At 35.4% G+C, this 27,335-nt stretch overlaps 5 protein-coding genes and 1 long non-coding RNA gene across 9 annotated transcripts; 3 read left to right on the forward strand and 3 right to left on the reverse strand.

Annotated features, from left to right (window-relative positions):
- Positions 1-500: 500 nt before the first annotated feature.
- LOC124441488 (serine protease hepsin-like) lies at positions 501-3,410 on the forward strand. The gene is made up of 5 exons (XM_046991976.1): positions 501-565; positions 640-749; positions 1,357-1,542; positions 1,851-2,021; positions 2,552-3,410. The coding sequence occupies exons 2-5, from the start codon at positions 677-679 to the stop codon at positions 3,016-3,018; spliced, it is 897 nt and encodes a 298-aa protein (XP_046847932.1). The 5' UTR covers positions 501-565; positions 640-676; the 3' UTR covers positions 3,019-3,410.
- On the reverse strand, positions 780-1,410 carry LOC124441493. Its single transcript, XR_006946976.1, has 2 exons — positions 1,316-1,410; positions 780-960 (listed from the first exon to the last, which is right to left on the reverse strand). It is a non-coding gene; the product is annotated as an uncharacterized LOC124441493 (long non-coding RNA).
- LOC124441478 (thyroid receptor-interacting protein 11-like) lies at positions 3,054-15,889 on the reverse strand. 3 transcript variants are annotated; one of them, XM_046991960.1, is made up of 17 exons: positions 15,583-15,889; positions 15,094-15,170; positions 14,902-15,012; positions 14,461-14,649; positions 13,780-13,969; positions 12,858-12,961; positions 11,847-12,516; positions 10,986-11,029; positions 6,016-10,014; positions 5,800-5,921; positions 5,339-5,502; positions 5,164-5,267; positions 4,910-5,009; positions 4,747-4,828; positions 4,129-4,339; positions 3,742-4,025; positions 3,054-3,651 (listed from the first exon to the last, which is right to left on the reverse strand). In XM_046991960.1, the coding sequence occupies exons 1-17, from the start codon at positions 15,686-15,688 to the stop codon at positions 3,528-3,530; spliced, it is 6,681 nt and encodes a 2,226-aa protein (XP_046847916.1). In that variant the 5' UTR covers positions 15,689-15,889; the 3' UTR covers positions 3,054-3,527. The 3 variants fall into 3 exon arrangements, 2 of the variants coding, with proteins under 2 accessions (XP_046847916.1, XP_046847915.1); XM_046991959.1 differs by having other exon boundaries at positions 10,926-11,029; positions 15,583-15,888; XR_006946974.1 differs by lacking the exon at positions 4,129-4,339 and having other exon boundaries at positions 10,926-11,029.
- A 177-nt stretch (positions 15,890-16,066) lies between these two features.
- On the forward strand, positions 16,067-17,875 carry LOC124441489 (mediator of RNA polymerase II transcription subunit 6-like). The gene is made up of 8 exons (XM_046991977.1): positions 16,067-16,267; positions 16,492-16,583; positions 16,659-16,741; positions 16,834-16,873; positions 16,953-17,021; positions 17,094-17,224; positions 17,367-17,400; positions 17,482-17,875. The coding sequence occupies exons 1-8, from the start codon at positions 16,089-16,091 to the stop codon at positions 17,649-17,651; spliced, it is 798 nt and encodes a 265-aa protein (XP_046847933.1). The 5' UTR covers positions 16,067-16,088; the 3' UTR covers positions 17,652-17,875.
- Positions 17,876-18,174: 299 nt separating this feature from the next.
- Positions 18,175-19,546, forward strand: LOC124441491 (cysteine-rich PDZ-binding protein-like). The gene is made up of 5 exons (XM_046991979.1): positions 18,175-18,222; positions 18,289-18,354; positions 18,449-18,503; positions 18,886-18,983; positions 19,259-19,546. The coding sequence occupies exons 1-5, from the start codon at positions 18,207-18,209 to the stop codon at positions 19,321-19,323; spliced, it is 300 nt and encodes a 99-aa protein (XP_046847935.1). The 5' UTR covers positions 18,175-18,206; the 3' UTR covers positions 19,324-19,546.
- On the reverse strand, positions 19,511-27,335 carry LOC124441479 (pre-mRNA-processing factor 39-like). 2 transcript variants are annotated; one of them, XM_046991961.1, is made up of 13 exons: positions 27,239-27,335; positions 26,651-27,129; positions 26,164-26,289; positions 24,553-24,668; positions 24,006-24,173; positions 23,503-23,639; positions 22,951-23,015; positions 22,424-22,829; positions 21,851-22,059; positions 21,572-21,631; positions 20,848-21,116; positions 20,382-20,556; positions 19,511-20,122 (listed from the first exon to the last, which is right to left on the reverse strand). In XM_046991961.1, exons 1-13 carry the CDS (start codon positions 27,294-27,296, stop codon positions 20,072-20,074), a joined length of 2,319 nt encoding a protein of 772 aa, XP_046847917.1. In that variant the 5' UTR covers positions 27,297-27,335; the 3' UTR covers positions 19,511-20,071. The 2 variants fall into 2 exon arrangements, with proteins under 2 accessions (XP_046847917.1, XP_046847919.1); XM_046991963.1 differs by lacking the exon at positions 27,239-27,335 and adding an exon at positions 26,387-26,433 and having other exon boundaries at positions 26,651-26,865.

Here is a 27,335-nt window from a genome sequence, read left to right on the forward strand (position 1 = left end):
GGATTATCTTAAAAGAACCAATTTCACTAATTTTTGAGGCTGCTTCAATATTGAAAACTGAAAATCCTAATTTCCTGTTTGTCTTGTCCAAAATGATCTCATTAACTATGATCGTATGTTATGATGTTGAGTGGGAGTTGTTCCTTTTTTGAAAACATATCGGTTTAAATTAATAATGAAAGTTATGTATTGTACCCCCATGTCGCAAAAAAGCGATTCATGACGACAGGCATGATCAATGCCGATTGTAAAATTCCGCACCTGCATAACATGTATAATGTACGAGGGAAACATGTGAAGATTCAGTTATCGATGTTGAGATGTAAATACCGCAATGCATATAAGGTGCTATCAGATGTTTCGACATGCGACGATGACATGTTAGTGATCAAAAAAAACCGTTGATATAATTAAGGTTAAATTCCTTTTCTGTCAATTAAAATGAATATTTTGCACTCAATACAAGCCAGTATTAGACAATATCCAATTTAAAACCTCCAGGAAAGGGGGCAAAGGCTGCACTGTGAAACACACTATAAAAAGACCTCTCTCCAAGGTGCCACCAGTAAGCTGATAGCGTTCGTTGTAATAACACAGTCAGATTATTTACGAGATTATAGTTGTTGGTATATATTATAGTTGTTGCAAAATCGTTGACGCTTACAAAGAGACAGATATGGAAAAAAAGAGCATTTCAATGGTACACTGGAAAAGAGTCATAATCGCTATTGCAATTCTCATCAAAATAGGTAATGGTTCATACCATTTCCAAAATGAAGTATGAGAGGAATTTTTTTTAATTCATAATATTTTGAATTCAAACAATGCAAATGCGTTATTTTGTTTATACTACTATACAATTGTATACGTTCTTACGTTTGATAAGTTTCAACACAGCCTACTTACAACATAAAGCCCACGAGAGCCATAACTCTTACGGCTGTTAAGCGCATTTTTGATCTAAAAATAAAGTATCGTGTCAATAAAAGCCGGCGTAGCGCGCACGGAGAAATTTTACCATTATACACTAAAAGTTTGCAGTGAGCGTAAAAACGTGCAGGAAGTTAAGGTATGCCATCATTTGAGAAATAGCGTTTTCTATGAATCAAAAGATAAGTGTTTCCTTATACCGACATTGGTTTGTTGAATGAACTTACACATTCGTCAAACCTTCATCAAGACATTCATAAGAAACAACAGTAGAGAAGGGTGGGGTTGAATTTACCAATATATACGAATTGGGTTTGTTGAAATTGCATTAGAAGAATTTATGCCGAAAAGAATCGTTATCAAGTAGCTCATCAGATATTTATACCTCTGTCTATTTGCTCTGCAACACCTCTGCTTATTTCTCAGTGAACAGCCTTCCATTGGACTCACATGAAAGAAAGAAACGTATTGTAGGCGGCACTCAAGTCAAAAGGGGTAAGACAGGGAAGTGGTCTTGGATTGCTAATCTCGTCTTAAATCAGACGCAGTTATATTGTAGTGGATCAATAATCGGAAAACGATGGATTGTTACAACAGCTCACTGTTTTCATGGTAAGCGAAGAGATGTGTAGCCTAACACATAAGAGCGAGATAAGTTTACCTAAGAAAGCAGTTGTAAATGCGGAACAGAAAATAATTATGGTCTTTTTTTACCGGAAATATTAAACGCGATAGCTTTTGCCATTGTGGTGAATAATCCATGGCCCAAGATCAACGTCAAGACCATCTAAAATACACAAGAAATTAGACAACATGTTTTTCGGTGATTTATAAGAAGCGATTAATGAATAGCAGAAAGTAAGTTTTTCACAGATGATTATTTTTTGTAAATAAACTTGGGTTTAACGATTTGTTTGTAGATAAACTTAGTTCAACGAAGGCCTCTGATTGGACCGTAAGAGTTGGTAAACTCACTCTCAGTAAACAAGAGAACTACGAACAAAGTTTTAAAGTTAAACAAATCATCTATCATCCAAACTATTCAAGCTTGTATGACAAAGGGATAGATGTACCTGATGATTATGACATTGGTGAGTAGCGTCGAAACATAAAACTACGACTATGAAAAAAACACACATAAAAATCAGATATATAAAATGTGTTAAATAAATTGACACAAATACTCTTCACCTTACCTCATACCTCAAATTTCAACTCTTATTTTTCACGAAAAATGATGAAATGAGTAATACAAGAAACAGAGATGCACCGTTCACTTTAAAGATTACATCTAAACCTCTGTATTGTAACATGTATCTCTACTCAAGAGGCCATGGAAAAGATTACCAGGGATTTTACGCAATGAGAGAAAATATTTGCGAGAGATGTTTCACTATTTCTTCCCTTCATGCAAACCTCAACAGAAATAAATAGTCATTTTTGATATTACTTAGTGATTATAAATAGTTTTTTTCATAATATTTTTAACACTTCGTGTATGTAAGTGCTAAAGCAAAAAACAGGTAGCTTATAATTCACGCTTTCAAGCTACTTAGTTAGGGTAATTTACAACTAATCTACTTCATAATTAAAATTTGATACTAATCATCTTTTATCACAGCTGTACTTGAGTTACAAGGATCAATCAACTATACCAAATATGTGAAGCCAATTAAACTACCCGATAATGGCATTAAGTTCCAGTCGGGTGAGCGTTGCAGTATCGCCGGCTGGGGTCATACAAGTTACGAAGGGGTACTAGAGGATAATTTACGAGAAGTTACCGTGGAGTTGGTCTCGTTGAACAGATGCAACAGCCAAAAGTCGTACAACGGCACCATACATGATCGGGCTTTATGCGCTGGCTATGACGCGGGTGGGCGCGATGCATGTCAATACGATAGCGGTGGACCGCTTTCATGTAAAAAGCCTGGAACTAATACATGGTACCTCATTGGTCTGGTATCATGGGGAGATCAATGTGCGTTACCGTATAAATATGGCGTGTATTCGAACGTAACGGTTTTAACACCTTGGATAAGGAGTACAATCAAAACTCGAAATAATGTATTTAACAGGATAGGATGATGAAACTACTTTTAATTCACAAGAAAGGGCAGTCATACCTGGCTTTTCCGGTTGCCATCAAACACTTGTAAGGATTTTAATTCTCAAATATAAAAAAGACGATTGCTACAAGATGACTACACATATAGATTATGGTTAAATAGTAATTCAGATGTAGCACTCCCCATGCTGTGTATTCATAAATATACGAACAATTTTAGTATATATATGTTCACGAATATGTTTACGCATTGTATTTATGTATAATGCACCATTTTATGTAAATATATATTTCATTCCAAATATTGAATGGTAATATAACGTAGGTCTTGCCGTGGTAATATTTTCTCCTCTATACAAATCCATTCAAACAACGATTTATCATTGCAAAAAATATAGGTGTTGAGATGTTATTTCATTGATTCATTGTGCTCCAGTTTTTCAATTTTGTTGCCCAGGAGGTGAAAATACGTGGATTAATATACCTCATTTTCTTCACGATTAAAGCGCGGTTGTATAGTCTACATACATCAGTTGTTAAAGAGGATCTGTCTCAAGGCAGTCGACGAGGAAGATGAATTTGAAAACGTGGGAAGATCTAGTGATGGTCGCAATGACGAGCCAAGAAGTGCGTTTCCAGCATTAGGTACGGCCCTGAAAGAGCATGCATGTATAGATTTTTGTATACATCAAACCTGTTTTATACCGATTCGCTCAAAATTATAAAAATCATATAAAACATACCGGCTCTCTCGCAAAACATTCTTCTCTTCTTTCCTTTCGTTTAGAAGTAATGGGTTAATCGCATCACCCTTCGATGTATTAGCGTTTCCCGGAACTCCAAGGGGTGTAGATGCAGCCAGTGGACTTATGGGTAATGGAGAATCCCGCAGCCTAGACGGAATCGCGGTCACCGTTGATGACTTAGGAATGTCAGACCGTTGCTGAGAAACCGATGAATGAGATTTTGACGAGAGTTGATTCTCCGATTCCTTTTCCAAAAAGCTGACAAATAATTGTGAAAACGTCTAAACACAATAAAAAAAGTAGTAAATAACATTCTTCTTGTGCCTCGTAAATTTTTGCGTATGTTTCAATCATCATTAAACATGTCCAATCCCAACCCCCCACCTTGTCCAACTGCGGTTGACTTCGAGAAGCAGAAGACATGGAAAGAAGACCAGAGAACCAGCCTGTGGCTTGAGGTGGTTGAGAGCCAGTACCAACTCTCTTAATTTCCTCATCAGTAAAATCGAGAATGTGGCCCAAAACCGCAACGACGTCAGAACGCTTGTGTTCAGTGGTATTGAAATATGCTAACAGCATGTTCTTCATAATTCCTCTAAATGTTTAAAAAATTCCTTCTTAACCATCGCTCTCTTAAGTATGTCTAACGAGGTCAAAGTGTAGCTGTAAGTATGGCTAAGGTTTCCTACGTGTGGCTAAGTATGGTTAAGATTGCGTAGGAAGGTATTACGTGTGTTGCCTTATAACAATATATTGATACACTTCAGAAACGGTCAGATAAAGTAACTCCCGATCCATTGTTACCACTGACCAAAAATACCCAGATATCGGGGTCGTAAGTAGCTGAACTAATTTTTAGCATAGCGGGATTTACTTGCTGAGATCCGTTATTACCACTGACCCCTAAATACTGAGGATGCATGTAGCTCAACTAACATATCAACTTCTACTCTTAAAGGTTCAAGGCCATTACTACAACTAGCCCTTATATCATACACGTACTTTTCAATTTTTCCATCGTTACTGCTCGCTAATTGCCGTAACTTATCGTGACTTGACTGAAGATCCGACTCCAAATGAACAACTATCAAAGAGTATAAACAATTCACAAGTTGACAGGATGTTGTTCTCAGCAAAACGCACAATAAAGAAACAAAATACAAACCAGTCATTTTTAAGTTTTCGATTTGATCTTCCTTTGCCTTGAGATCGTTACTTAACATTTCAGCTTTATTCAATGCATCCGACGCATTGTGAAGTAATTTCTAAACAACAAAAGACTCTACGATAAACAAACAAGAATTTGTATGCAGAAACCCCAACTCTACTGATAAAAGATGTTTGTCTACAGCAGCTCTTATTCAAAGGAACAAATTAATATCAGAACCAACCCGATACAATCAAATGTAACTATCAAACCTGTAGTTCCTGCTCTCGTTCGCGCAATATGATAACTTCCGACTGTGTTTCAGTTAATTTGTTTTCATAACTTGCTCGTAAATTGTTTAATTCTGATTCTTTTTCTAAAAAGAAAGCAACAAAAAAAATAGTTTCTTCAAAAACAACATTAAAAATATTTTTCACATTCGCTTACCTCGTTGAAATTGCTCCAAGACCATTTGTAAATTCTCCACACTTCTTGCATACTGCAATGCTTGCTCTTGAACTTGCTCTAGTTGAGCCAGCGCTTCATCACGTTGTGTGGTTATACTGTTCAGTTGTTCCTGAAGACTTTCAAACTTTATGGAAGCATTGCGACTAAAACACGTGAGGTTTGCAAAATTGTCATTTCGTCCTCCTTCATCTCCAACAGGAGAGGAAATTTTATGAGCTCGTTAAAGGATCAAAATTGAACAGATATTTCACCGTAATAAATACTCCAAAACTATTTTTTTGCTTTGCCTAAGATTAGCCTTTCAAGTTCGCAATGTTATATACATGTGCAGTAAACTTTGAGTAACAGTAACTAAAGAAAAACAGTATTGTTTTGCGTACCATTATTTTACAAAATACATTTCAGTTTTCGTATTCTACCGCATCTAACATAGGACTTACTTGTTATCCTGTAACGAGTTAGAGCTGGTCAATAGCTGCTTTTGCATCGATTCAACTCGGCTGCAAAGTTCGTTCTCTCGTTCTTGAGCCTCGAGAGCTTCTTGTGTGTAACTGTCTTCAACCTTATTAAATAAATATGTTATGCTTATAATAAGCAATTGTTCCTCACAATAAAACAAGTCGAAAGGCATACGGATACGAACACACGAGTCTCACCTGGAGAAGATGCGTGCGCAATCGCTCCAGTTCCTTCTCTTTCTTCGCTTCCAAATTTCGTGCCAGTGTCCTGGCCTTGTCCAATTCACTCTTTGTGCTTTGTAACTCCTGTACACTTTGTGAATATTTCTCGTTTAATTCACGAATTTCTTTCTCTGCATTGTTCACACGTGCATCTTTTTCCCTTAATGTCACATCCAGTTTACTATCAGCAGACGCGGACAGTCTCGTTATCTCCTCGCAAAGTCTCGTGATTTCATTTTTTGACGCACTGAGTCCTTCACGAGCAGCATCAAGCTCTCGTTGCAAGACATTCGCATGTTGTTCGACAGTGTTATGTCTTAAAGCAAGCTCGCTCTTCTCTGTCTGATAGTGTCGTTCTTTTTGATTCAGGACGTCAGAAAGATTGACAATCTGACTTTGCAGAATTGTCATTTCGTCCTCTTTCATCTCCAACATTTGAACTCTTTCACTTTCCATTTGAGCTATTTTCTGACTTAGCAATTCTTTTTCGCTCATAAATTGTTCTAATTTCGCTTCTAATTGAGGGCTGGAGATATTCTGAACCGAGTTTAATGTCTGCACTTGTTCTTTGAGAAGTCTTATTTCATTTTCTTTATCACTACGTAACCGAGTACGATGAGTTTTTATTCTGGTTACAAGTCTTTCAAAATCCTCACGACTTTCCAGGATCTCAAATTGTTCACCTCCAAGATCCACGTCACTAACTACAATATGAAGTAGAACATCCAGTTTTTTCCTTAGATCTTCAATTATAGAAGTTTGTTCAATATATAGTTCATCCTTTTCGTTCCTCAGCGTATTTAACTCGTAGTTAAGTTTACCATTCTCTTCCTCGTTGGAAGATAACAGTTCGCGCAATTGCTCCCTTTCTAAAGCAACCTTTCTTAAATCATCCTTACTCTGACTCAAGTTAACCTCCAAATTCTTAAGACGTTCAACCATTCGCTCCTTTTCACTAATTAGTTCAGAATTTGCATTTCTATCTTTCTCAATGGAGCCCTGTAATGTCTTCAACTCTTCACGAAGTTTACTATTTTCGTACATTAACTCGTTGTTTGAAAGGTTGTTAGTTGATTCTTCAAAAAGCGCGTTGACAAACCTCTCATTCTCTTTCCTTACCAAAGGTTCTTCAATTAGACTACTTAAAGTATTTGATTTCTTCCCCTCATTCAAAATGACTGAGAGTTGTTTATCCTTTTCATGGACCAATATCAAAAGACGTTCCTGTTCAGCTTGCAATGTATCCAATTGCGATTGAAGTTCAGCATTCCTCTGACTTAAGTGCAACGACTCCCCGTTCGAGTTTCGCTCACCAACAACTGATCTTAGGTTATCGATTTTTTCCCGAAGTCTTCCGATCTCTTCACCTTGTGATTGATTAAGATGGAGCAACTTCTGTTGTTCGGAATGCATGAGAGCCGAGGCTTGGTCCTTGCTCGCCGATTTGATGTTTAACATTTCAACACGATCTTCCAGAGCGATAATTTGATTATTCTTTTCGTTAACTTCATTTGACATTCTCTCAAGTTTATCCAACATGACACTGTGTTGGCTATCATTTTCTTCATTTACTCTTCCCTTTTCTTGTTCACCTTCAGAAAACAAAGCCAACAATGATTCGTTTTTACTCCTCAACGCCTCTATTTCTTCATCCTTCTCCTTTAAGATATGACGTAATTGCTCTTGCTTGGCAGCGATGTCCCTATCGCTACCGCTGACCAAGTTGCTACTAACTTGAGCCCGTATTACGTTGTCCTTGTCGTGGGACTCTTTTGTTAGTCGTGCGACTTCCAATCTCAGAACTTCAACTTCATCCGTCTTCTTGCGAATTTCTCGGTCCATTTCCACGGATTTCGTGAAAAAACTAGCATCCAATTGTTCCTTTTCCTTCATAAGAGAATTATAGGAATCTTGTAGTTCTTTTTCGGAATGCTTTGTTTCTGATAATATTGCCATCAAATTGCCATTTTCAGATTTCAACGCCATGTTCTCTGAAATGACTTGTTCAAGCATACTCAGTTTCTGAGTAACCTCTGCATTACTTTCGTAGCTCTGATTGGAAAGCTCAATATTACTCTCTTTCAAACTCATAATCTCCTCAGACTTGGCATCAAGATCACGACTTAAGGCTTCTTTCGTTCGATTTAACTCTTCAATATGAATCCTCCAACTTTCTAGATCTTTGGCAAGCTCGTTGTTTTGTCTTCTCATTTCGTTGGTAGCCATTTCTTGCTCTCGAAGTAGCTCTGTTAGGTTCGCGGAATCACGCAAAGTATTGTCCAACTGAGTTCTTTTTGTCTCGAGGGCTGCAAATAACTCAGATTTCTCTTCTTTCAATAAGAGATTTTCTTCACTTAGTTCAACAAAAGATCTCGATTTCTTATCTCCTTCCTCTTTTAAAGAACTCATTTGCTGGTCAAGTGTGTCGTGTAAATCTTGAAGATCCTCGATCCTTGAATCGCGGTCATTCACCATCGCTAACAGATCTGTTTTCTCTTTTCCAATCTTGTGCAATTGTTCCTTAAGAGATGCTCGTGTTTCCTCGACAGAAATCAATTGTTGTTTACTTTCTTCAAGTTGGGCAGTCATGTTTTTACAAGATGTTGTTACACTATTTAGATCCTCGTGCAAATCTTTGATTTCTTGTTGTAATTGAGCCACAGCAGTTGCCTTGTTGTGTTCAAAGTTAGACATTACTTGTTGTAGCTGTTCCACATTATCTCGAAGTGTGTGTATCTCCTTGTCCTTCTCCGAGATTGTACTGTTCAAATTCACGCGACTCAAATCAAGTTCACGTTTTAATATTTCCAATTTCGATTTTAAATCCAAGCATTCCCTCTCACTTGAAGCTTTGTTTGCAACGTGAGCAGTTTCGAACTCTTGCTTCAGTGCATCAAATTTTGTTTTTCCTTCGCTCAATTTTTGTTTTGCTACTTCGAGTTCGTTATTAGTTTCATCAAGCCGGCGTTTTGTTTTCACGAGTTCGTTTTTCGTTGCCGCAAGTTCGTTTTTCAGTCCTGTCAGATTATCTTTCATTGCTCCTAAAGATGGCTTCTCGTGAACATCATGAGCCTCATCTACTCCAATTGATCCATTGTCCATCCCAACTTCGCTATACATAGAATCCTTCTCTTGAACAATTGTATCCTCTCGAATCATCTTACGATCAACTGATACATCGTCCTTGTGCAGTTCCATTAACTGTTTTTCTTGTAATAATTTTACAACACGAGACAATAAGATGTCATGTCTAAGCCTAGTACCGGAACCTCCATTTGTACACAATTCATCTTTACCAACGTAGTTTCTCTTCACCATCAAGTCCTCGATATTATCAAAGTACTCTTTAAGCTCGCGATGATCTGTGCTAGCAACTGGAGTAGGGTCTTTTAATTTCTGTCTCAGTTCAACAACGACATTTTCCAACGCTTCCTTCTCTCCTTCCCAGTCCTTTCTAAAGAATTCAAACTCCTCAATAGTCTGTTCGTACTCCTGTATTTTTTCCATCAACTTTTCATAATCTTTAATGGAATCAACACTAGAATGGCTAACAAACCCAGTCTCCCCCTCATCCACAGAATGGTCCACGCACAGGACACCGGGCACACCATTTTCAGGCGCGCTTTCATTTAAGTTTTTCACAATTTCTTCTAATTCCTCGACCTTTGCCTCCAGTCCCACAATAGTCCTTTCAAGCACTTCTTTCTCAGCTATTAACGTAGAGACATAATTGTCAAAAGAAGAACGCAATCCAAAATCACGAACTATCTCCTTCGTAAAAAGTTTATTCTTATCATTCTGCTCAAGAAGTCGCGTCAAGCATTCCTCTCTATTTTCAACTTCGCTTTCCACTTCCGGCACCTTTGATATCAGTTTATTTTTTTCCATTTGCACCCCTAGGCGTTGTCCTTCAATTTGACTGGCTAATTTTGTCTTTACATCATTCACGTTGTCCAAAAGCAACTTGGTTTCCCCCTAGAGATACAGCATTATATCATGAGTTTACTTATTCGACACGTTGTCGTGAACAATCTACTTTTACGATTAAGGACTGCCTTCGTCGTGGCGTATATTATCAAATTGAACTCGAAAACGAGCTTTATCTTAATTTTAATGGAAGAAAAAAACTTTGGGAAAAATGTTAATGGTTAGCAAAATATTCCATTTAGTCCACGACGAAGGTAGTTTGCCTGCAAAACACTGAGTAATAGTGAGCTAGAATGAACTAATCGAAAAAATATAAAAAATCGCTGAGGCCCGTTTCAAACATCGAACTATACATGTGCCGAACGCATTAAAGTCAAAAGAAAATGAGATAAACTTCATCATTATCTTTTGTTTTAAATGCATTCGGCTCATGTAAAGTTCGACGTTTGAAACTGGCCTAAAAAACATGGCCATATCGTCACGTTACTAACTTTTATGCCTAAATAATTTTTGGGAAATTTGAGAACAAGAGAAAAGAATTTGTAAAATTTAACATTTTATTGAACATCATATATTGAACAATTATTGAGTCATTTTAATTTGGTCAATTGACTTTGGCAAAAAATACGGAACACTAGTGGGCAAAATAGTAGTTTTAAGAAAAAATCCCATAGTTGAAAAATTATGAGTTAGGCAAAAAAGTTAGTAACGTGACGATATATAAAATATGAATAGGAATGACGAGGGATATGTGAGGAAAAGAGGAGGATAACGCGCAATCATCAAACAAGAAACAAATTCTCGTAAAATGAAAGTGTAAAACATAGCTACATACACAATGTCGAAATTGATCAATAATCATCGAATAATCACTAATCATTAAATAAGATCAAGATTAGTTAATCAAATACAGACTTGATTAAACATCATTGGATAAATCATCATTATTACATCATTACATGTCTATCCAGTAATTGAGCGATCAGTCTTCGCTTTATTGAGACCATATCACGTCTGACCTTCGCGTTTTCAACAATAACTGACGAGTATTTGCGCCACAATACTAAAATAATGGAAACGATAATTGTGTTAAAATTGGACCAAACATGCTCTACAGTTACACAGCTAAGTAATTGAAGAGCTAAAGACTGGGATCCAAATGCTCTACATTTAAACAGCTAAGTAATTCAACAGCTAAAGACTGGGATCAAACATGTTTTATAATGAACAGTCCAGCAACAAATGCAAAGAAGGGTGACTCTTTCGTTACGTGTGTAGCATTTACATAGTTAACCTTGGTTCCAAGGGTTGACAACAATTTAGACTTTACAAAGAAAAGGATAGAGTTTGTAACTTTATTTTAAAACACATGTCTTTAAAAATTTTCACCATTCTTCTCAGAAATGTTATGGCAAATGTGCTGCTTCATGTGTTCGACCCAAAAAATTGACGTTTTTTAAGGGTTTTTGACAAGGGCCACACTTTGTGAACACTGATATGGCAAAGTAATGCAAAATATATGAGATACTGCGTCCAATAATCCTTTAAATTGAAATGGACACATTAACATGTTAAAACATATCAGTTTCCAAATGTTTCCATCCAGATTCAATCTAAGAGAATTGCCCAGAAGCAGCATTTAAAAAATTGCGTTGAACCTCACAACTGACCTTTTGACCGCACGCTAAATAACATCTAGTTGTAGCAAATGTTTTATAATCATCGTTGAGACCATTCTCTTAGCTACCTCATGATGTACACCAACATAGGTTAATTGGCGACCCCTCTCCCCCCCCACACACAACGTTTATCCCCTCACGGACGTACATGTAAAACATCTTTGTATTATTGTATTACATCATTCAAAAAAACAAACAAACCTGTAATGATTTCTTTAAGTTTCATCACTTCCCCAGTATCTCTCTCAATTTCAGAGAGCCGCCTTACTTGGCAAAGTTTCTTCAACGATTCAATCTCAATACTCCTTTCCTTTTCAACCCCTTGTGACTGCTCAAGTTCCTTCATCAGTTCCATTGTGACGGCGCCCAAACGTGAAAGTTCTTCACGTAAACTTTCCAAGGATGCCGATGTTTTTTCTTTAGAACTTACGGCTTGATCTCGTTGTTCCTTAAGATTTCTTATGTCTTCTTGCAAACGGGAAATACTTGAGTCCTGCTGATCGTTATTAAACCCTTTCATTACATCATTGTTGCTATGTTCCAACAGTTCTGGTATGTCTGTGTTATTTTCATATGCCCCGCTTATGCTCTTGACTTCGACGACCGTACCTAGTCCATTATTATCGTCATGTTCTCTTTCAAAGCCTGTCTTCATTTCTCCAGTATTTTCAACATATTTCTGATGTTTGTATTGATGTTCTCTAAGCTGAGAATTTTCCTGCTGCAAACCATAAATAAGCAATTCTTTTTCTTTCACTTTCTCCTGACAAACACCAAGAAGTTCTTTCAATTCCTTATTTTCGCATTCCATTCGGTCTATCTGTAACTTTAGTTCACCATGATCGGAAGAACTGCTGCCACTTGCGAGAGCCTGCAATGGAGGTAACATTTCAATAAGGAAGACACGCACCATGGCAAGAAAGAGTGCATTAAAAATTTCATTTATCTTTCCAACAAAAATCATCAACAAAACCATAATACAATCCCAGGTCCCATAACACCGTTGCAACACGACGTTCAACAAAATGAATAGTAAAGATTCTAATGTGGACTTATTACAAATGCTTACATGTGACCTTCTAAACGCCAGCCCCCCCTCTGACATTGAAATATCACTACACTTGTAAGGCTCACATAAATAAGTACAATATGTTCGCAAACCAAGATTATGTTCAAGCGTATTTCACTTATTGTAATATATAATTTTTCTACCTGCTGATCGCTTTCAACAGATTCTTTCATGATTATTTCCAAATCGCTTTCAGATTCAGGAAGATTTTTCAACTCCATGTCATGAGCCATTTGACTGTGTCGCTCTGGTGTAAGAAATATTTTGGTTTTCAAATTCAATGCATTAAATTTCAAGTATCTGGTTTTCTAGTATCACAGCACCCAGGCCAAACAGAGCATACAAACTTTAGTATCCAAAGATAGTGAAAAGTTTCAAACAGCTTTTGTTTTTTTTTCAATTTAAAGCAACCTTAAGAAATGTTTTGTGCATTTTTTTATTGGTTTATATCTTTTAAGATTCAACCCCCTCATTTACTGTTCATGCATCACAAGAAAACCATCCACGACCTTCATGGAGAAAAAGGATTATCTGCTTTTCCTGTTTCATTTAATGTTGAAATAAAAGATTTTACAATGATAACCTTGAATATGCAATGACTGAAATCGGAACACATATGTATGGAAAACATACATTTTCAAATATACCAAAAATGCCAAACACCTAATGTGAAAAAGTTAATGTACATAGTCTAACAAGTATCCTTCGAACAAAAAAAGGTTTTGTATGCATGTACATGTCTGAAAGTGCACTGAAAGTTAACACAAGACTTCATGTAATTGTTGTCATAGCACATAAAGAACAAGTTTGTTTGAAAGTGTCTACTGAAATCAATAGGAGTTTTTAAATATTAATTTACTAGGATCATCAAGATCTTCATCAATACCTACATATGTGTTATGCATTTTAGCGGGTGGTTTGTGATACTTAGGTCAGGGCAAAACGTAAACCTCTCTGGTAAAACTCTCCATCCCTCTACCCACAACAACATTCATAACTAAGAAATAAGGCCCATTACAATCACAAATGTCTTTTAACCAACAGACTAAGACAGATCCTTCTTACCTAACTCAGATAATCGTTGCTCAAGTTCTTGTATTCTCAAAGAATCCTCTTGATGAAATGATTCCAGCTCTTCAATCTCTAGTTTATGCTTCTTGTTTATGGATGAAATTCTTTGTGAGTAAGTTGTGTGTAATGTTGCTAGTTCCTGTTGATAATGATCCATTTCTTTGTGTAAATTCTCAGAGTCATACTGAAAGAAAATATACGATTTATATCTAACTCAAATTATCCAAGCTCAAATATAAAATGCTTGATCAAGGTTTCATCTGACATAACTTACATTTTATTTACTTTAAATAAAGTTTGCAAAATTGTCCAATGTATGTATTTAATTGCTCTCGCTTATATAGAAGGGAAAGGGGTTGCAAAATAATGAAAATTGTGAAACAGCTTTTTGATAACCATCTAAGCTCTCTATTCATACAAAAATACCATAGATCCCTAAAAATACCCTTAGAAATCTTTTAATAGATCATATCTTGGAGAAACAATGCAGGGCTTTCAAGTTAAAAAATTTGCAAGCAATCTTCACTTTGCGCAAATCAAAGTGTTTCCACATCGCTGAAATTCAACTGTAAGACTATAGTGCAAATCAAAGTGTTTCCACATTGCTAAAATTCAACTGTAAGACTATAGAATGATTTTCAAACGTTTTTCAAATTTGAATACAATACAACTAACATTTTTATTCCACTGCTGTTTTTCATCCTGTAATTTCTTAATGATTGCTTTCAAATATTCCACTTCCTCGTGACTTGTTCCCTCAAAAATTTGTTCTTCACTGAAACTTGGTTGATGCTGAGCATGATCATCCTTATTTGCAAGTTCTTTAGCAGACTCTAACTGATGTCTTAGGTGGACAACTTCATCCTAAACATATCAATGATTTTACAAAATGTGATTAAAATAAGAAAAATCTGAATGGACTAGTCTCTTACTCTATCTCAAAAAGGTAAAGACCAAGTTAGTTATCGCAATAGCAATATATATTCCCAAGAGGGATTTTTATTGGGTCAAGGAGTTTGTGCCAGTCACATGTGATTTGTGAAATCTTGCAACATGACACGAAAACCAAACCAAATTTTTAACTTGGGGTTAACAAGGGTAGCCCAAGTAACTAACCTCTTTCTCTTGGAGAAGTACCCTATATTCACGAGAAATGCTGGTAATTTGTAGTTCAGCAGCTTCGGTTCTTTCTTGCAATTCATGATTAAGTTCTTTCAATCTGTCATACTATACCACAAAAAATTTACGGTGATATATTTTGCTCACTAAAGATTTTGTGCTGTACTCGCTAGGATTAGAATTTTATACCTCTTCTCGTTGAGTGTACAATGTCAGCTCTAGATCTCGGACTCGTGCTTTTGTTATCTTAAGTTCTGTCTCATGATCTTCGAAAAAATCAATGAAAAGAAAGAGTAAGATCTTTCTCACATGCAGACATGGCAAGTTCCATCTGCTTTCATGTTCTTTAGTTCAAGTATTAAGTATTAATGTCAGTATTAATTATCCTAAAACAACTAAAATAAAATTGAAATTCATTAAAACATATCATTTCACGAAATAACAATGAGTATCGTTCATAAAACATAAATTAAATAGAGACATCAGACATATAAATAAAACTAATACAAGTATGAAGTCTGTGGCACTGTCTTTTATATTTATGCAATTGACACTATCTGATAAACAAACACAGGTTCAGGGCATGAGCATTTAAAAACACATCAGATAGCACCAATTCACATGACTCACACTCACTAAAGCATCAAAGTGACTAAAATATTCAAAGATATACTTTACCGTCAACTTCGAGAGTTCCTTCCGTTAAAATATCCTTTGTAAACGTCGATAGTTGACCTGTAATGTTAGTGAGGTTTTCCGACAAGCTGGTACTTAGCCAAGACATTTCGCATGTCTGGCAACATCACACAACCATAAATTTTAAATAGATTTTAAACATAGAAATATAAAATTGTACAGTTGACGGATGATGTGGCAGCATTTTCAATCTTGATTAGGGCCCAGGCCTTCGTTTGCGAGACACGTTACAAAATACAAATACAATATCGAAGAATAAAAAAATGACTGTTTATCACCAGTGAACGAGTAATCTTGCTGACCAGTTATTGAAAAAATAACCTGTTAAGGCATTGATTTGAATTTTACCTTCCTTAGATTCCATCGCTCCTCTCACTTCCACAATCAATTGCGATTAGATCAATTGCGATTACAATCAATTGCGATTTAGAGTTAGCGCTAGATTTAGGTTTAGGGTTAGATCTGATGTTAAACCAAACCGACCAAACATGGCGGCCGATCCGTCACTAAATCATTATGGTATTTCGTGGCACGATAGCGCTTGGATTCCCATTCTTACACCAGAAAATGTTCTTGAATATTTTTCACAAAGGACCAACCCTTTCTACGATCGAACTTGTAATAACGAAATGATCAAAATGCAACGCCTGGATATGTCTCAATTAACGTAAGTTTTCCACTGGCCATTTGGCTTTCGTCCCTCTGCACACTGATGTCAGTATGACATTGCATGTTGAGGGAAATCTCATAATGTAACACGACTGTATTGTTTATGATAACATATCTCTTTATTGTGATAAATCAGCACCCAAGAACGTGTATACGTCCTAGCATTGATATGTTAGTAGCGAAAGGGTCCATGCAAAAATTTTCCAAGATATTTGCTTATAGAATGATGCAAGGCTTAGAATATATTTTGCTTCATGTTCAAAATCCAATCCTCTTCGTCATCAGAAAACAACACAGGCATTCACCCACACAAGGTGATAGAATTGATGCTGTGGAGAATTATTGCAAAACTTCTATAACTTAGAATCTTTCTTAAATTGTAATTTCAGTCACACCATTGGCAGACTACTACATCTTAGCTGGAGTTGTGTATCAATGTCCTGATCTGGGTTCGTTGATCAACTCCAGAATGGTTTGTTCATTGTTGCTTGTTTCTCTGATAAAAATTACCAAGTGTTTTAAGTAAACTTGAGAATTTTGCCTTAAATTTTACCCTATTTTTAGTTGTCAGTTTTACATAATCTTACTGCTGCCTTTGATGAAGGTAAGACAGAAACATTTGTTTTCAAAATAGTTTCATACAACAAATTTATTCAAGATTTCGTATTTCTGTATAATTTTAGCGTTTTCCTATGCCAGATACCATCCGTCCAAAGGTTACTGGTGGGAGTTTAAAGACGGTGAAAATAAAGGTATCAAAAGCAGATGAAGTCTGTCATATTACATCACCTTCAAAGAAGCGTTTGACTTTTCATGTGTTTAAGCTGAAAGAGATATAAAAAAGAAAAGCAATAAAGACAACTCAAGAACGGCAGCAAGTTCGTTATTTCAACGTCAACATGTTGATTTACTCCTAGAAGAACTCTTTAAGAAATTTCCTCCACAACGCGTTAAGGTGCATTACGAAGTGAAAGATTGTGCATGTGTTTTACACGTGTTTTATCACGCGCATTTTCAACATAATTAAGAGGAATGTCAAACTGTCACGAAGAAAATAAAGAAGAATGAGATATTCCAAATTTTAATTTATATTTTAGTTTCCTGGTAATGCTGTGGAGAACGTCGCTACAGGTAAGATATCTTGGTGTATGAAAAACTTCGTATTCTCATTTTTTCAATGTGTTGTTTTTCTCTGAATTTCTCCTAACCCAGAATCCTTGAAAGACGTAAAGGAACCTGCAGTGAAAATCGAGGCCATCACCAACGTTCAGTCGTTACGTCAGTCGGAACAAAACCGATCACCGGAGAAACGTTCCTTATCCAACGTTGAAACGGTTGAAACTCCCGAGACCAAACCTTCCACAGTGAAGAAACGAAAATGACATCAATAAGACTTTTGAGGATCCTTGTCATCCAACTTAAAACAACCTTTCAAAGCATTAATAAACGACGACATTGATGTTGTCCTTATAGGAGAAAGTAAACAGTTTTCCCAACCATTTTTAAATAAATTCTTATTTAAATCAAATTAGGTAGTTTGAATTCACCTAAACCAAGTGCATTTAGAAGATCACGTGAATACAATGTTTACACTTTCAGCAATATACTACAATGGTGGTGTAACTGGAGTACTCAATTTCTCGTTTGCGTCAATTACGTGGAATAATTTTAGTGTTTCAAAATTCTTTACTTGTTTATGCCTTCGGATGTATACTTTGAGTATCATCTATATATTAAGATTAAGTTCAAACACATAAACTCCCAACTATGGATATTATGCATGGTCCATGGGATAGTAAGTTTTAGTAATCCAAGCATAGTTGATATCTTTGTTTGATTCAATGTTGATCCTCTGGGTACCTCATGCGCATTCACTGTAATACCCAGTCTCTCGTCCGTCCTCGGTCAAAACTCAAAGTTTTGTGTTGTCGTCAAAAATGGTTTGTGAAAAATGTAAGTTTTATTCTCGGTTGTTTTATAGAAATTGAGGGATATTTGATATATTCTGTATTCAAACAGGTGAAAAAAAGCTTGGGAAAGTCATAACTCCCGATCCGTGGAAATCCGGAGCTAGAAATACCACAGGTTTGAATTTGAAATTTAACTTACAAAATACATTAAAAATTGTTCTTTATGGTCACACAACAGTTGCCTGACGTTGAGATGTGTATTATTTCAGAGGGAGGAGGACGAAAAGTTGGCGAAAACAAGCTTTTGACGCAAAAGAAAAATAGGTCTGCTTTCAAGTGAAATAAATTTTAAATTCGATTGTATTGTTAGTTTCAACCTTCAATGATTCCTCCTGACAAGGTTCCAACTCATGTTTGTAGGCATGTATGTTTTGGTGGTACTTTTTTGATTTATTCAAGCTACCATATACCAAAGATTGTCACTAATGTTGACACACGTCATTAGCAACATCTCCCTCTCTTTGAAACTGAGCTATCAAGAAGATTTAGCTAGAGTCTGTTAAATGACATGATCTCTATGGTTGCCACCAGACTTCCTTCATAAAATCGCATCAATAGAAACAACCATTATTTGGGACATCCAACTCACCAATTGTAGCTGGTCTTCTGATATGTGTAGTCATATGATTATCTTAATATTTTTAAGGTTCACACCCTATAGTCAGTTTGAGAAATGTCGTATCTGTAGGACAACTATCCACCAACCACATTCAAAATATTGCCAAGGATGTGCATATAAGAAAGGTAATGCAATACAAAATAATATTATCCAGGCCTTGATCAAACCATCTAGCCATTTTAAAATTGTTTTGCTGTTTCTTTGGAGTTGTATTTTACAAGACTTTAACATTGTTTAAACTTTGGGATTTACAAACTTAACATTTTTGATGTTTTTGAGTTTCTTGATGGCATTGGACAGATGTTAGAGATTACTTGAGCAAAGCTGAATTTTAAGCAAAAATTTATGTTGCAAAAATAATGTTCATACATCTATCTTATGCTATTTTTGTTTATTACAGGAATTTGTTCCATGTGTGGGAAACAGATATTAAACACAAAAAATTATCGACAAACATCAGTATAAAATTTCAAACAGTTTGAAATTTGCTACATTAATAATCTTACTAAAAACTGTTATGTACATAAACATGAAGTGTAAACAAATCAGGCATTTTCTCACAGCCCCACAGGATGGAAAATATCAAAATTTCTTTTGATTGATATACCTTTATCGAAGTGAAAATGCTTTATGAGTTACATCACACTAGAAATTTGTAAATACAATGATGTTTATTTTTTTGTGAAAAGGTTTTAAGTTGTAGTTAACAAACAACTCCCTCTCCTAGAAAGTTTGTTGCAATTTACCAGGCATATATTTACACTTTAAATCTAAAATAAACCATCTTGAGCCATTTAGCTTTTCTAGCTGATTAATCATACACAGAAAGGCCTCTGTAAACTGCATTGAGGGGACTATTTCACTAAGCCACAGGGATTAAGAGTTTAATTCATTACAATATATAATCAGTTCAGTTTGAGAAAACATAAAAAAGATGAAACTATCATACAACAAATATATTTCAATGAAAAATGTGACAAACTATGATGGACAAGATTTATGCAGGTTTCATGTTTCAGCCTTGGGGGTGAAGATATGCATCAGAACTATTTCTGGCTATTTAGTGGCCCCTTAAGTTAGTTGATATGTTGAAATACTGGCCGTGCTTAGATTTCATTACACTCGCAGAAGCTTTTCTTAGAAATTACATTCAACTTTCCACATTAAAGGCACTCCATTCAACTATTATATAGCTAACAAATATCACCAGATTTCAGGCATAAGTATTTCCATATTGCTGATACCAATTGCCATAGTTGTAACCCTATATAAAGAGTACAGTTATAAGTTAAGCAACCCAAATGCAATCCATCCAAGACAGTTTAGTCTAGGTCTATAATTATAGTCTGGTGAAATGGCATGTGGTTTGAAAGACTATTTTGCAACTGCATATTGTCACAAGACTTTTAAGTCTCTCAAACATTGCTTTTGGCAACAGGGAACGAGTAGTAAGACAAAGTAAGTCGTAACTACTAGCTAATGGTTGCCATCATTGCTCATTAAAAAATACAAGGCTAATATACCTGTGGCTGAGATGTTCCATAACCAGGCCACTGTGCAGTGCTATAATTATATGCTGTAGTAGCAGTTGAATATCCTGTTGCTGATGAATAATCTGTAGTGCCATAGTCTGTATGGTTATATTGAATTGAATTAGATGAGTCATCTGTTTTGGCAACCTTTGCATCAGTTTCTGACCTGAAAAAAAGGTTTGAGTTGAGATTACGTAAGTTGATAAGAATTTGATTTTGATAAATGATACAAAATTTACATTAACGTTGAATCATATTTAAACAATACTTGATATAATTCACTATTAAACTTAAGAGAATAAAACTAAAGTTCTGTTAATGAATTTATGTATACACATCAAAGAGATGACTACATTAAATATTAAATATAGGTATGCATACATAAAGCATTGACTTATACAATTTTTAATAAGACTATTTATATGTTAGTGTATGACTTGATGTTTATAACACTCACCCATTATCTGAAGCTCTCTTCCTTCCAGTCAGGCTTTGACTTGTGTTCTTATATAATTTCTCATGTGCTTCTTGAGCTTTCATGATTTTCACAATACTATTACTGTGATCTTCAAGGAACTCCAATCTTCTTTGTGAGAAACTTTCCTTGACATCATCAGTTAGCGAACTGCTCTTGACCAACTCAAAAATCTTGTCAATTTCATCTTCATTCATTTTGGGCATTGACATCTCAACATCAAGGAGTTGCAAATATAATCTTCTGCTATCCTGGAAAAAAACAACAGAATGCATGAGAAAAAATTGATGAACAATTTGCACAACAAAATAAAATGATTATAGCTTGTAAATAGTTTATGTGATGATTAGGTTATGCCTGATTGAAGGCTATATACATAAGCATGGGAAACAGGGATAATAACAAGGCATGAAGTGAGCTTCGAGGTGGGAAAAGTGAAGAGCATATTTTTTGTATAATATCGTTTGTTTAATAATTTTGTAATAACAACTGGAATATGGTGTTCTTGAACAATTCGGAACAGTTTATAAGATTTGACAAATTCTAAAAAATTTTTAGACAATGATCAATTTCATCAAAAGCTAACAAGCTACCTAAAATGGCTTCTTTCAGCAAGAGATTAAAATGACATTGTGTTCTGAATTCAATATAAAAAATGAATTGAATCTTTGAAAATGTAACTTCTCAAAAAAACCTAGTTAAATACCTTATCTTTATCAAGTGCAGCTTTTAATACTTCTTTAGCTTTCTCATAATTCTTTGTAATCTAAATTAAAAAAAAAGTTCAATTGAAACCTCGAAATATCTTAAATATTTTACTGACCCCTTGCAAACATCTGGTGTATTAGAACAAATTTTAAAGTAATTCTTGCTTTGCACCACTATGGTTATTGTATAAAGCTTAACCTTTTGGACTCATGCCTTGGTGTTGCTATTTCACAACAGACCTATGTTTTTTAAAGAAAAAACTGATGTTGCAGATCACCTTGGTCAAAAATCTTGAGTATTTCACAGAATAAAAGGAAATGAGTTGCGTATCTGAACATTCGGCAATGGCTTGTTCATAAATAGCACAAGCATTTTGGAAATCATTACAACGCCTTTCAAAGTTCACACGACAGAGTTTGACATGAACTAGACCAGGAACAGCATTATCCAAGTTAGCCAAAATATCTCTTGCCTTCAAGACATTACCTTCAATGAAAAAAATAAACAAAGTTTTTGGAAAAGTGCAGACACATGGGGGGAGGCAGCAAAATAAGTGAAACAATAATTTGAAATTTTGAAAAAAAGGGGGTCAAAGGATATTGCGCAGGTCTAAATAACTAGATAATAGCTGAGAAAGTAGTGTATTTGGAAAATATTTGGGGAGAAGGGGGATTGACACTAAGTCCATCCTTATATACAATGAATATAAAATGATTTTAATTTAGCTCATTCATTTAGCCCTGGTGCTAAGTAGTCATAGGCAAGCTATCAAGTATACATGACATGGCGAGCACACTTTCTTTATAACAGAAATCAACATTTAAATATAATGCTTTAGTTAAACACATACCATGCTTTTCCTCAAGTGCAGCCCATGCCAAATGTATGCGTGGTTTCTTGGGCAAATGAACATTACAAGCACGTTCATACACATGTTGAACACCTTCAAGACAATCATGCATTTCCATGTAGGAAGCAAATTTCTGCCAGAACTCCTCATACATAGCACAAGCAATGACACAACGCTCAAAAAGAATCACAACACGACGATGATTTCCAGTGCTCACTTCAAAATCAAGATAATCCCGCCAATTTTTCAATTGCATTTTCTCTAATGGTTTCACATGAAAATATGGTCGTTTAATGCCTTCCTCAAATGTCCACCGTTTAGATACTTCCCCCTCATTTGCACTGTGCAATGCTTGACGTTGAGCAATAATTTTCTTACGAACTGCCCTTGTTTCAGGATCTACGGACTATAGAAGAACAAGAAGAATAGTTTTGATAATTAATGTGAATCTATTTTCTGCTTGGTGCTTTCTCCTAGGAAGTTAAAAAAATGAATGGAGCAATGTGTATTGAAAAAAATGATCTCACCTCTGATCCTTCTGATTCTGGCACTTCAGAAGTAACTGCCATACCATTGACATCAACTTCCCCACCTTCAAAAATAAAATAAAATTTTTGTAGAAAACCTAAAAAATTAAAAGGCTCACGGAAGTAAAATATTTTATTAAAGTATTGCTGTCAACTCGTGTGAAATCTTGTTGAAAAAAACAACAAGAAACTTATATATCACCATAACAGCATTTTAATTTTGGCAACAGGGAACGAGTGGCAAATCACTAAGTTAGACATTGCCACTAGCTAAAGGTTGCCTAAAATATATCACCAACACATCCACATAGTTTATATGAACTGTAATTTCTTAAAAAAAATGCTAGCTAACAAATCATGCTATCATTCTTAAAAACTGATTGCTACTGCAAATGATTTCAATACAAATATACATTCTCTATTCACAAGTTTGAATTCAAAGAATGCATTTGCAATCACCTATAATTTTGACACTTTAAACAAACCAAAAATTACACTTGCTAAGTTGTTAAGTGTAGATGGACAATAGATAACATCACCCTATAATCATACCTAGTGGTGGAGCAACTGGAGCCTCATTATCCACAGTAAAACCAGGAGGGGCAGCACCAAGCTCTGCTTTTAGTTTCAGCAATTCCTCTGGTATAACCACCTCCTCTAATGGATTTGAGTTGATATGTTCCTGAAACCTATAAGAATGATAAAATTAAAGCCACAACCAAACACCACAAAAACATGCTTTGAAAAAGAGAAAAAATTGCACTATCTCCATTGCATTCAAATTGCACATTATACCTACTACGTACAACCCCTTGAGAGGATAGTATTTGTGACACACACAAGTGTTAAGGTCTGGATATATGACCAAGACAATAGGACATCGTATAATATGGCATGACTGAACGTCATGAATTACGACCCAATTGAAGACCACTATAATAGGTTTTATAACAAAAGTTTAAATGACAAAAAAATTTCTACTAAAATCAAATCCAAATCTGCACGACGCTAAAAATGAAACAAGCAAAATAAGCATCGGTGTTTTGAAATCTTACTTTGTCCAATGCTTGCTGTAGTTTAGAGTTGGAACTGCTAAAACCCGGTCATATAACGCAGTGACCTTCTGTAGTTGCTTTTGTGACTTTTCCCATTCAATGTAAGCCTCCCAAAGTTTGTCAGATCTAAAATCTTCACCAGCTGCAGAAATTGCTCGTTCAAAAAGACTTGAAAAAAGAAAATAACGAATGAGATGTTATATAATACACCAAGAAAAATAACTGCTGCAAAAATTGTAGACTATCAATACACAAACTTTATATAGTAAAGGGTTTGAGTATTTACATCCTATGAAACATTCCAAAATTTAAGACTGCACACAATTGCCTGAATTTCATCATAATCATGCAATACTTTGCCAGCCTCAATAAATATTAAGAGCAAACAATATAACAGTGCCATTTGTTGAGGTTAATGCTCATTTCAATGAAAAACAAAAACTGTAAGTTAAATTTGAGCGTGTGATATTACCTAACCAGATTTTTTATGAGCCATTGAACCAATGGCAATATAAAATATTAGAAACTGCAACAGTAAAACACATACTTTCTCATTGTCTCTGCACAATTTGGTTGTTCTTTAGACATCTGGGATGTAAAATTAAGATAGTGTACCCATAAATCAACACTTAAAGCTATTTCTTGAACGCCCTTTTCAAATACCTACAACAAACAAAAAAGTTTGTAAATACCACGCACTACCCATAACAATTAAATTAGTAGACAACAAATAAAATATAACATGCCATTATATGACTACAATAAGTGCACATTAATAAGCATTTGTAACCATAGTTATACCAATACAAATTTCTTTGCTAATACAAAGTCCAAATTGAGTATTTCTAAATAATGATAAATTTGCTACAGAAAACATTCCTTTAGTTTTTACATTGTTGCGAAGGAGGAGTTTCTATTATGCACTGCAGCTAACCCCTTCTGTTTTAAAATATGTCAACAGATCATATTAATTGATAATAGTTTGCATTATTTCAATGCAATGCTATTCTATTAAAAAACAACACTGTCAATTCTAACAGGAAATATAACAATTTCAATCCTATTTGAAAACACAAACACGTATTGCACTAATCTGCTCATAACACATAGCCAAATGCAGCCCCATAACAAATCAAAGCTCTACTAAGATTGGTGATGAAGGATGTTTGCTATGTGAGTTTAATGCTAAGGTCCTGAGCAACGTCTAATCAAAGACAGCATCATCTTCAACAAATGTAGTAGATATAAGGGTGTATAACCTGCTACATCTTCTGATTTTGAAAAAAATAAAGTGACAATTTTAAGGATTTTAGTTGAAAATTTTAAAAGCATTGCCATAAGCATGTGAATTGCACAAATACAGGGGCAGGTTGCAAATTAACATGTCTGCACTAATCGTGGTAAAACGCATGCACTTTTCCACTTTAATTCACACCCTGCAGGCGAGGATGCAGGAAAGTTGTTGACATACTTTTTAGCAATAATTTGGACCCTGTAATGTGAATTTTGCAATACATCATGTTTTCCCCCATCACAGCTTTAATATACAATCCTATAATTCCTACACGACAAATGAGGAATTATCAACATGGAGAATTAAAGACCTTTCATCAAGTATTGACACAGGTGAACTAAGGCATAAATAGATGCCAATTTCATAATGCTTATGGTACAATGATTAACAAGTTCAAACAACATTTCATAATTCCATAAAAAGTATGAGATATATAAATATATCATTTGCCAAGGGCATGCATACGTGTGTGCATATTTTGAAAAGTATGAGGTTTTTTCCCATGAAAATATAGTGCAAAATTTGCTTTTCAGGTGCACAAATATCTCTGTAAAATTTGATCTTGGGTGCGCAGTTTACAAACTTTCTAGTATGGATCATAAGTATACTCCTTTGATGATTGCAATCACTGATGATTGTGAGCATTTCACTTAGACTGCAGAGAAGGGTGGCCCTCAAGATTTGTCTAGTTACAAGTCTTAGTGCCCCAAAGTTGTTAAGCACAAAACAAAAAATAAACACAGTTGATTGGGTGCATTTCCACACAAGTCTACCAATGGTTGATGTTTTCTGACTTTCCATTCCCAAAATTTTTGTAAAACGGACATATTCAGCAGTCTGTCATTTAAATGATATTTTATGTACCTCTCGTGCACGATCAATTTCATCACTTTTCCTTTCCATGTCTGCAAACTTTTTCCAATAACCATAACAGAACGGGTAGCGTTTCAGAAATGCTTCAAATGCTTTCCGTGCAGGAACAATCTTGTTCTAAAACCACAAGATTCAAAAACAACAAATCAGTTGAATTTAATAAGCAAATTTACAAATTCACACTTAATGTGAAAAATTTGGAAAATTTTCCAACCAATATGAACATTCCACTTCAACTGGCAAGCCATTTCACGCAGGTTCCTAGCAAAGCATACACATGAGGTTATGGTATTCAGAACAGGGCATAAAATCATCGTTTGGAACAATATCAGAGGCTTTAGTTTTAACAAGACTAACTACAAGCAATCATTTTGAAATATTGTGCTGAAGACTGAGTAAGTATAGAACAGCCTCCATTTCATTATACACACAACATTATAAAGAATCCCAATCCATAACCAATAGGTGTAATTCTAACCTCTTGCTCAACAAACTGTAGTAAATACGTCCAACTAGTGAAGTCTTGGGGATTTTCGTTAACCGCATACCAATATTTCAATAACTGCTCGTTGAATGCCTTGACTTGTACATCTTCCTGAACAGTGGCATTTGCAAAAGAAGTCGGTTCATTTTGTTCAACTGTTTTCAACGTCGGCTCTTCAACTTTATCTTTACTAACTTCCTCATATACTTGGTTCTCTGCCTCAACAACATCACTCGCCAAATTCACAATTTCATTTGGCTTCGCTTCTTCGACTGCTGTTAAAGAAATTGATTCGCGGGTATCTTCTTTAACAAAACTTTCATTTTCCCCAACAACCGTTTCACTCAACTCGTTAATCTCCATCTTTTCAGCAGATGCAGTATCGTCCAAGGCAGCAGGATGCATGCTTAACTCATCCTCAACACTCTCCTTCGCTGGTAAAATCGGTAATTCGACGTCCGTTTCCAGTGAGACTAAAACATGTCAAAAAACTCATGGCTTGTCTCCAAAACCTCATAATAAAAACAACTAAGTATTCACTCACACATAAACCATAAGAAAATGGAAATGTTGATCACTTACCAGCAGGATTAAACGGATTGTTTTCCACCACATTTTCCATTTGTGTTGGATTTTCCATAGCGTCAATGATGGCGTCGTGGTGCGATTGCGGGGAGGC

The sequence above is a fragment of the Xenia sp. Carnegie-2017 genome, unplaced genomic scaffold (genome assembly GCF_021976095.1).
Source record: "Xenia sp. Carnegie-2017 unplaced genomic scaffold, XeniaSp_v1 HiC_scaffold_20, whole genome shotgun sequence".
In the NCBI taxonomy this organism is placed as follows: domain Eukaryota; kingdom Metazoa; phylum Cnidaria; class Anthozoa; order Malacalcyonacea; family Xeniidae; genus Xenia; species Xenia sp. Carnegie-2017.

Excerpts from the sequence above, each read along its gene's own strand:
- LOC124441488 (XM_046991976.1), top strand. The coding sequence starts at position 677 with ATGGAAAAAAAGAGCATTTCAATGGTACACTGGAAAAGAGTCATAATC. Across the intron at positions 750-1,356 it reads TGCAATTCTCATCAAAATAG|TGAACAGCCTTCCATTGGAC; the intron begins GTAATGGTTCAT and ends CTTATTTCTCAG. Across the intron at positions 2,022-2,551 it reads ACCTGATGATTATGACATTG|CTGTACTTGAGTTACAAGGA; the intron begins GTGAGTAGCGTC and ends CTTTTATCACAG.
- LOC124441478 (XM_046991959.1), bottom strand. The coding sequence starts at position 15,688 with ATGTCTTGGCTAAGTACCAGCTTGTCGGAAAACCTCACTAACATTACA. Across the intron at positions 14,650-14,901 it reads TACTTCTCCAAGAGAAAGAG|GATGAAGTTGTCCACCTAAG; the intron begins GTTAGTTACTTG and ends TGATATGTTTAG. Across the intron at positions 4,026-4,128 it reads GTCAACCGCAGTTGGACAAG|ACGTTTTCACAATTATTTGT; the intron begins GTGGGGGGTTGG and ends TATTGTGTTTAG.
- LOC124441489 (XM_046991977.1), top strand. The coding sequence starts at position 16,089 with ATGGCGGCCGATCCGTCACTAAATCATTATGGTATTTCGTGGCACGAT. Across the intron at positions 16,874-16,952 it reads TACTGCTGCCTTTGATGAAG|CGTTTTCCTATGCCAGATAC; the intron begins GTAAGACAGAAA and ends GTATAATTTTAG. Across the intron at positions 17,225-17,366 it reads TTCCTCCACAACGCGTTAAG|TTTCCTGGTAATGCTGTGGA; the intron begins GTGCATTACGAA and ends TTTATATTTTAG.
- LOC124441491 (XM_046991979.1), top strand. Across the intron at positions 18,355-18,448 it reads CGGAGCTAGAAATACCACAG|AGGGAGGAGGACGAAAAGTT; the intron begins GTTTGAATTTGA and ends GTATTATTTCAG. Across the intron at positions 18,984-19,258 it reads AGGATGTGCATATAAGAAAG|GAATTTGTTCCATGTGTGGG; the intron begins GTAATGCAATAC and ends TGTTTATTACAG.
- LOC124441479 (XM_046991961.1), bottom strand. The coding sequence starts at position 27,296 with ATGGAAAATCCAACACAAATGGAAAATGTGGTGGAAAACAATCCGTTT. Across the intron at positions 24,669-26,163 it reads AAATTGATCGTGCACGAGAG|GTATTTGAAAAGGGCGTTCA; the intron begins GTACATAAAATA and ends TGTTTGTTGTAG. Across the intron at positions 23,016-23,502 it reads TCCAGTTGCTCCACCACTAG|GTGGGGAAGTTGATGTCAAT; the intron begins GTATGATTATAG and ends TTATTTTTGAAG.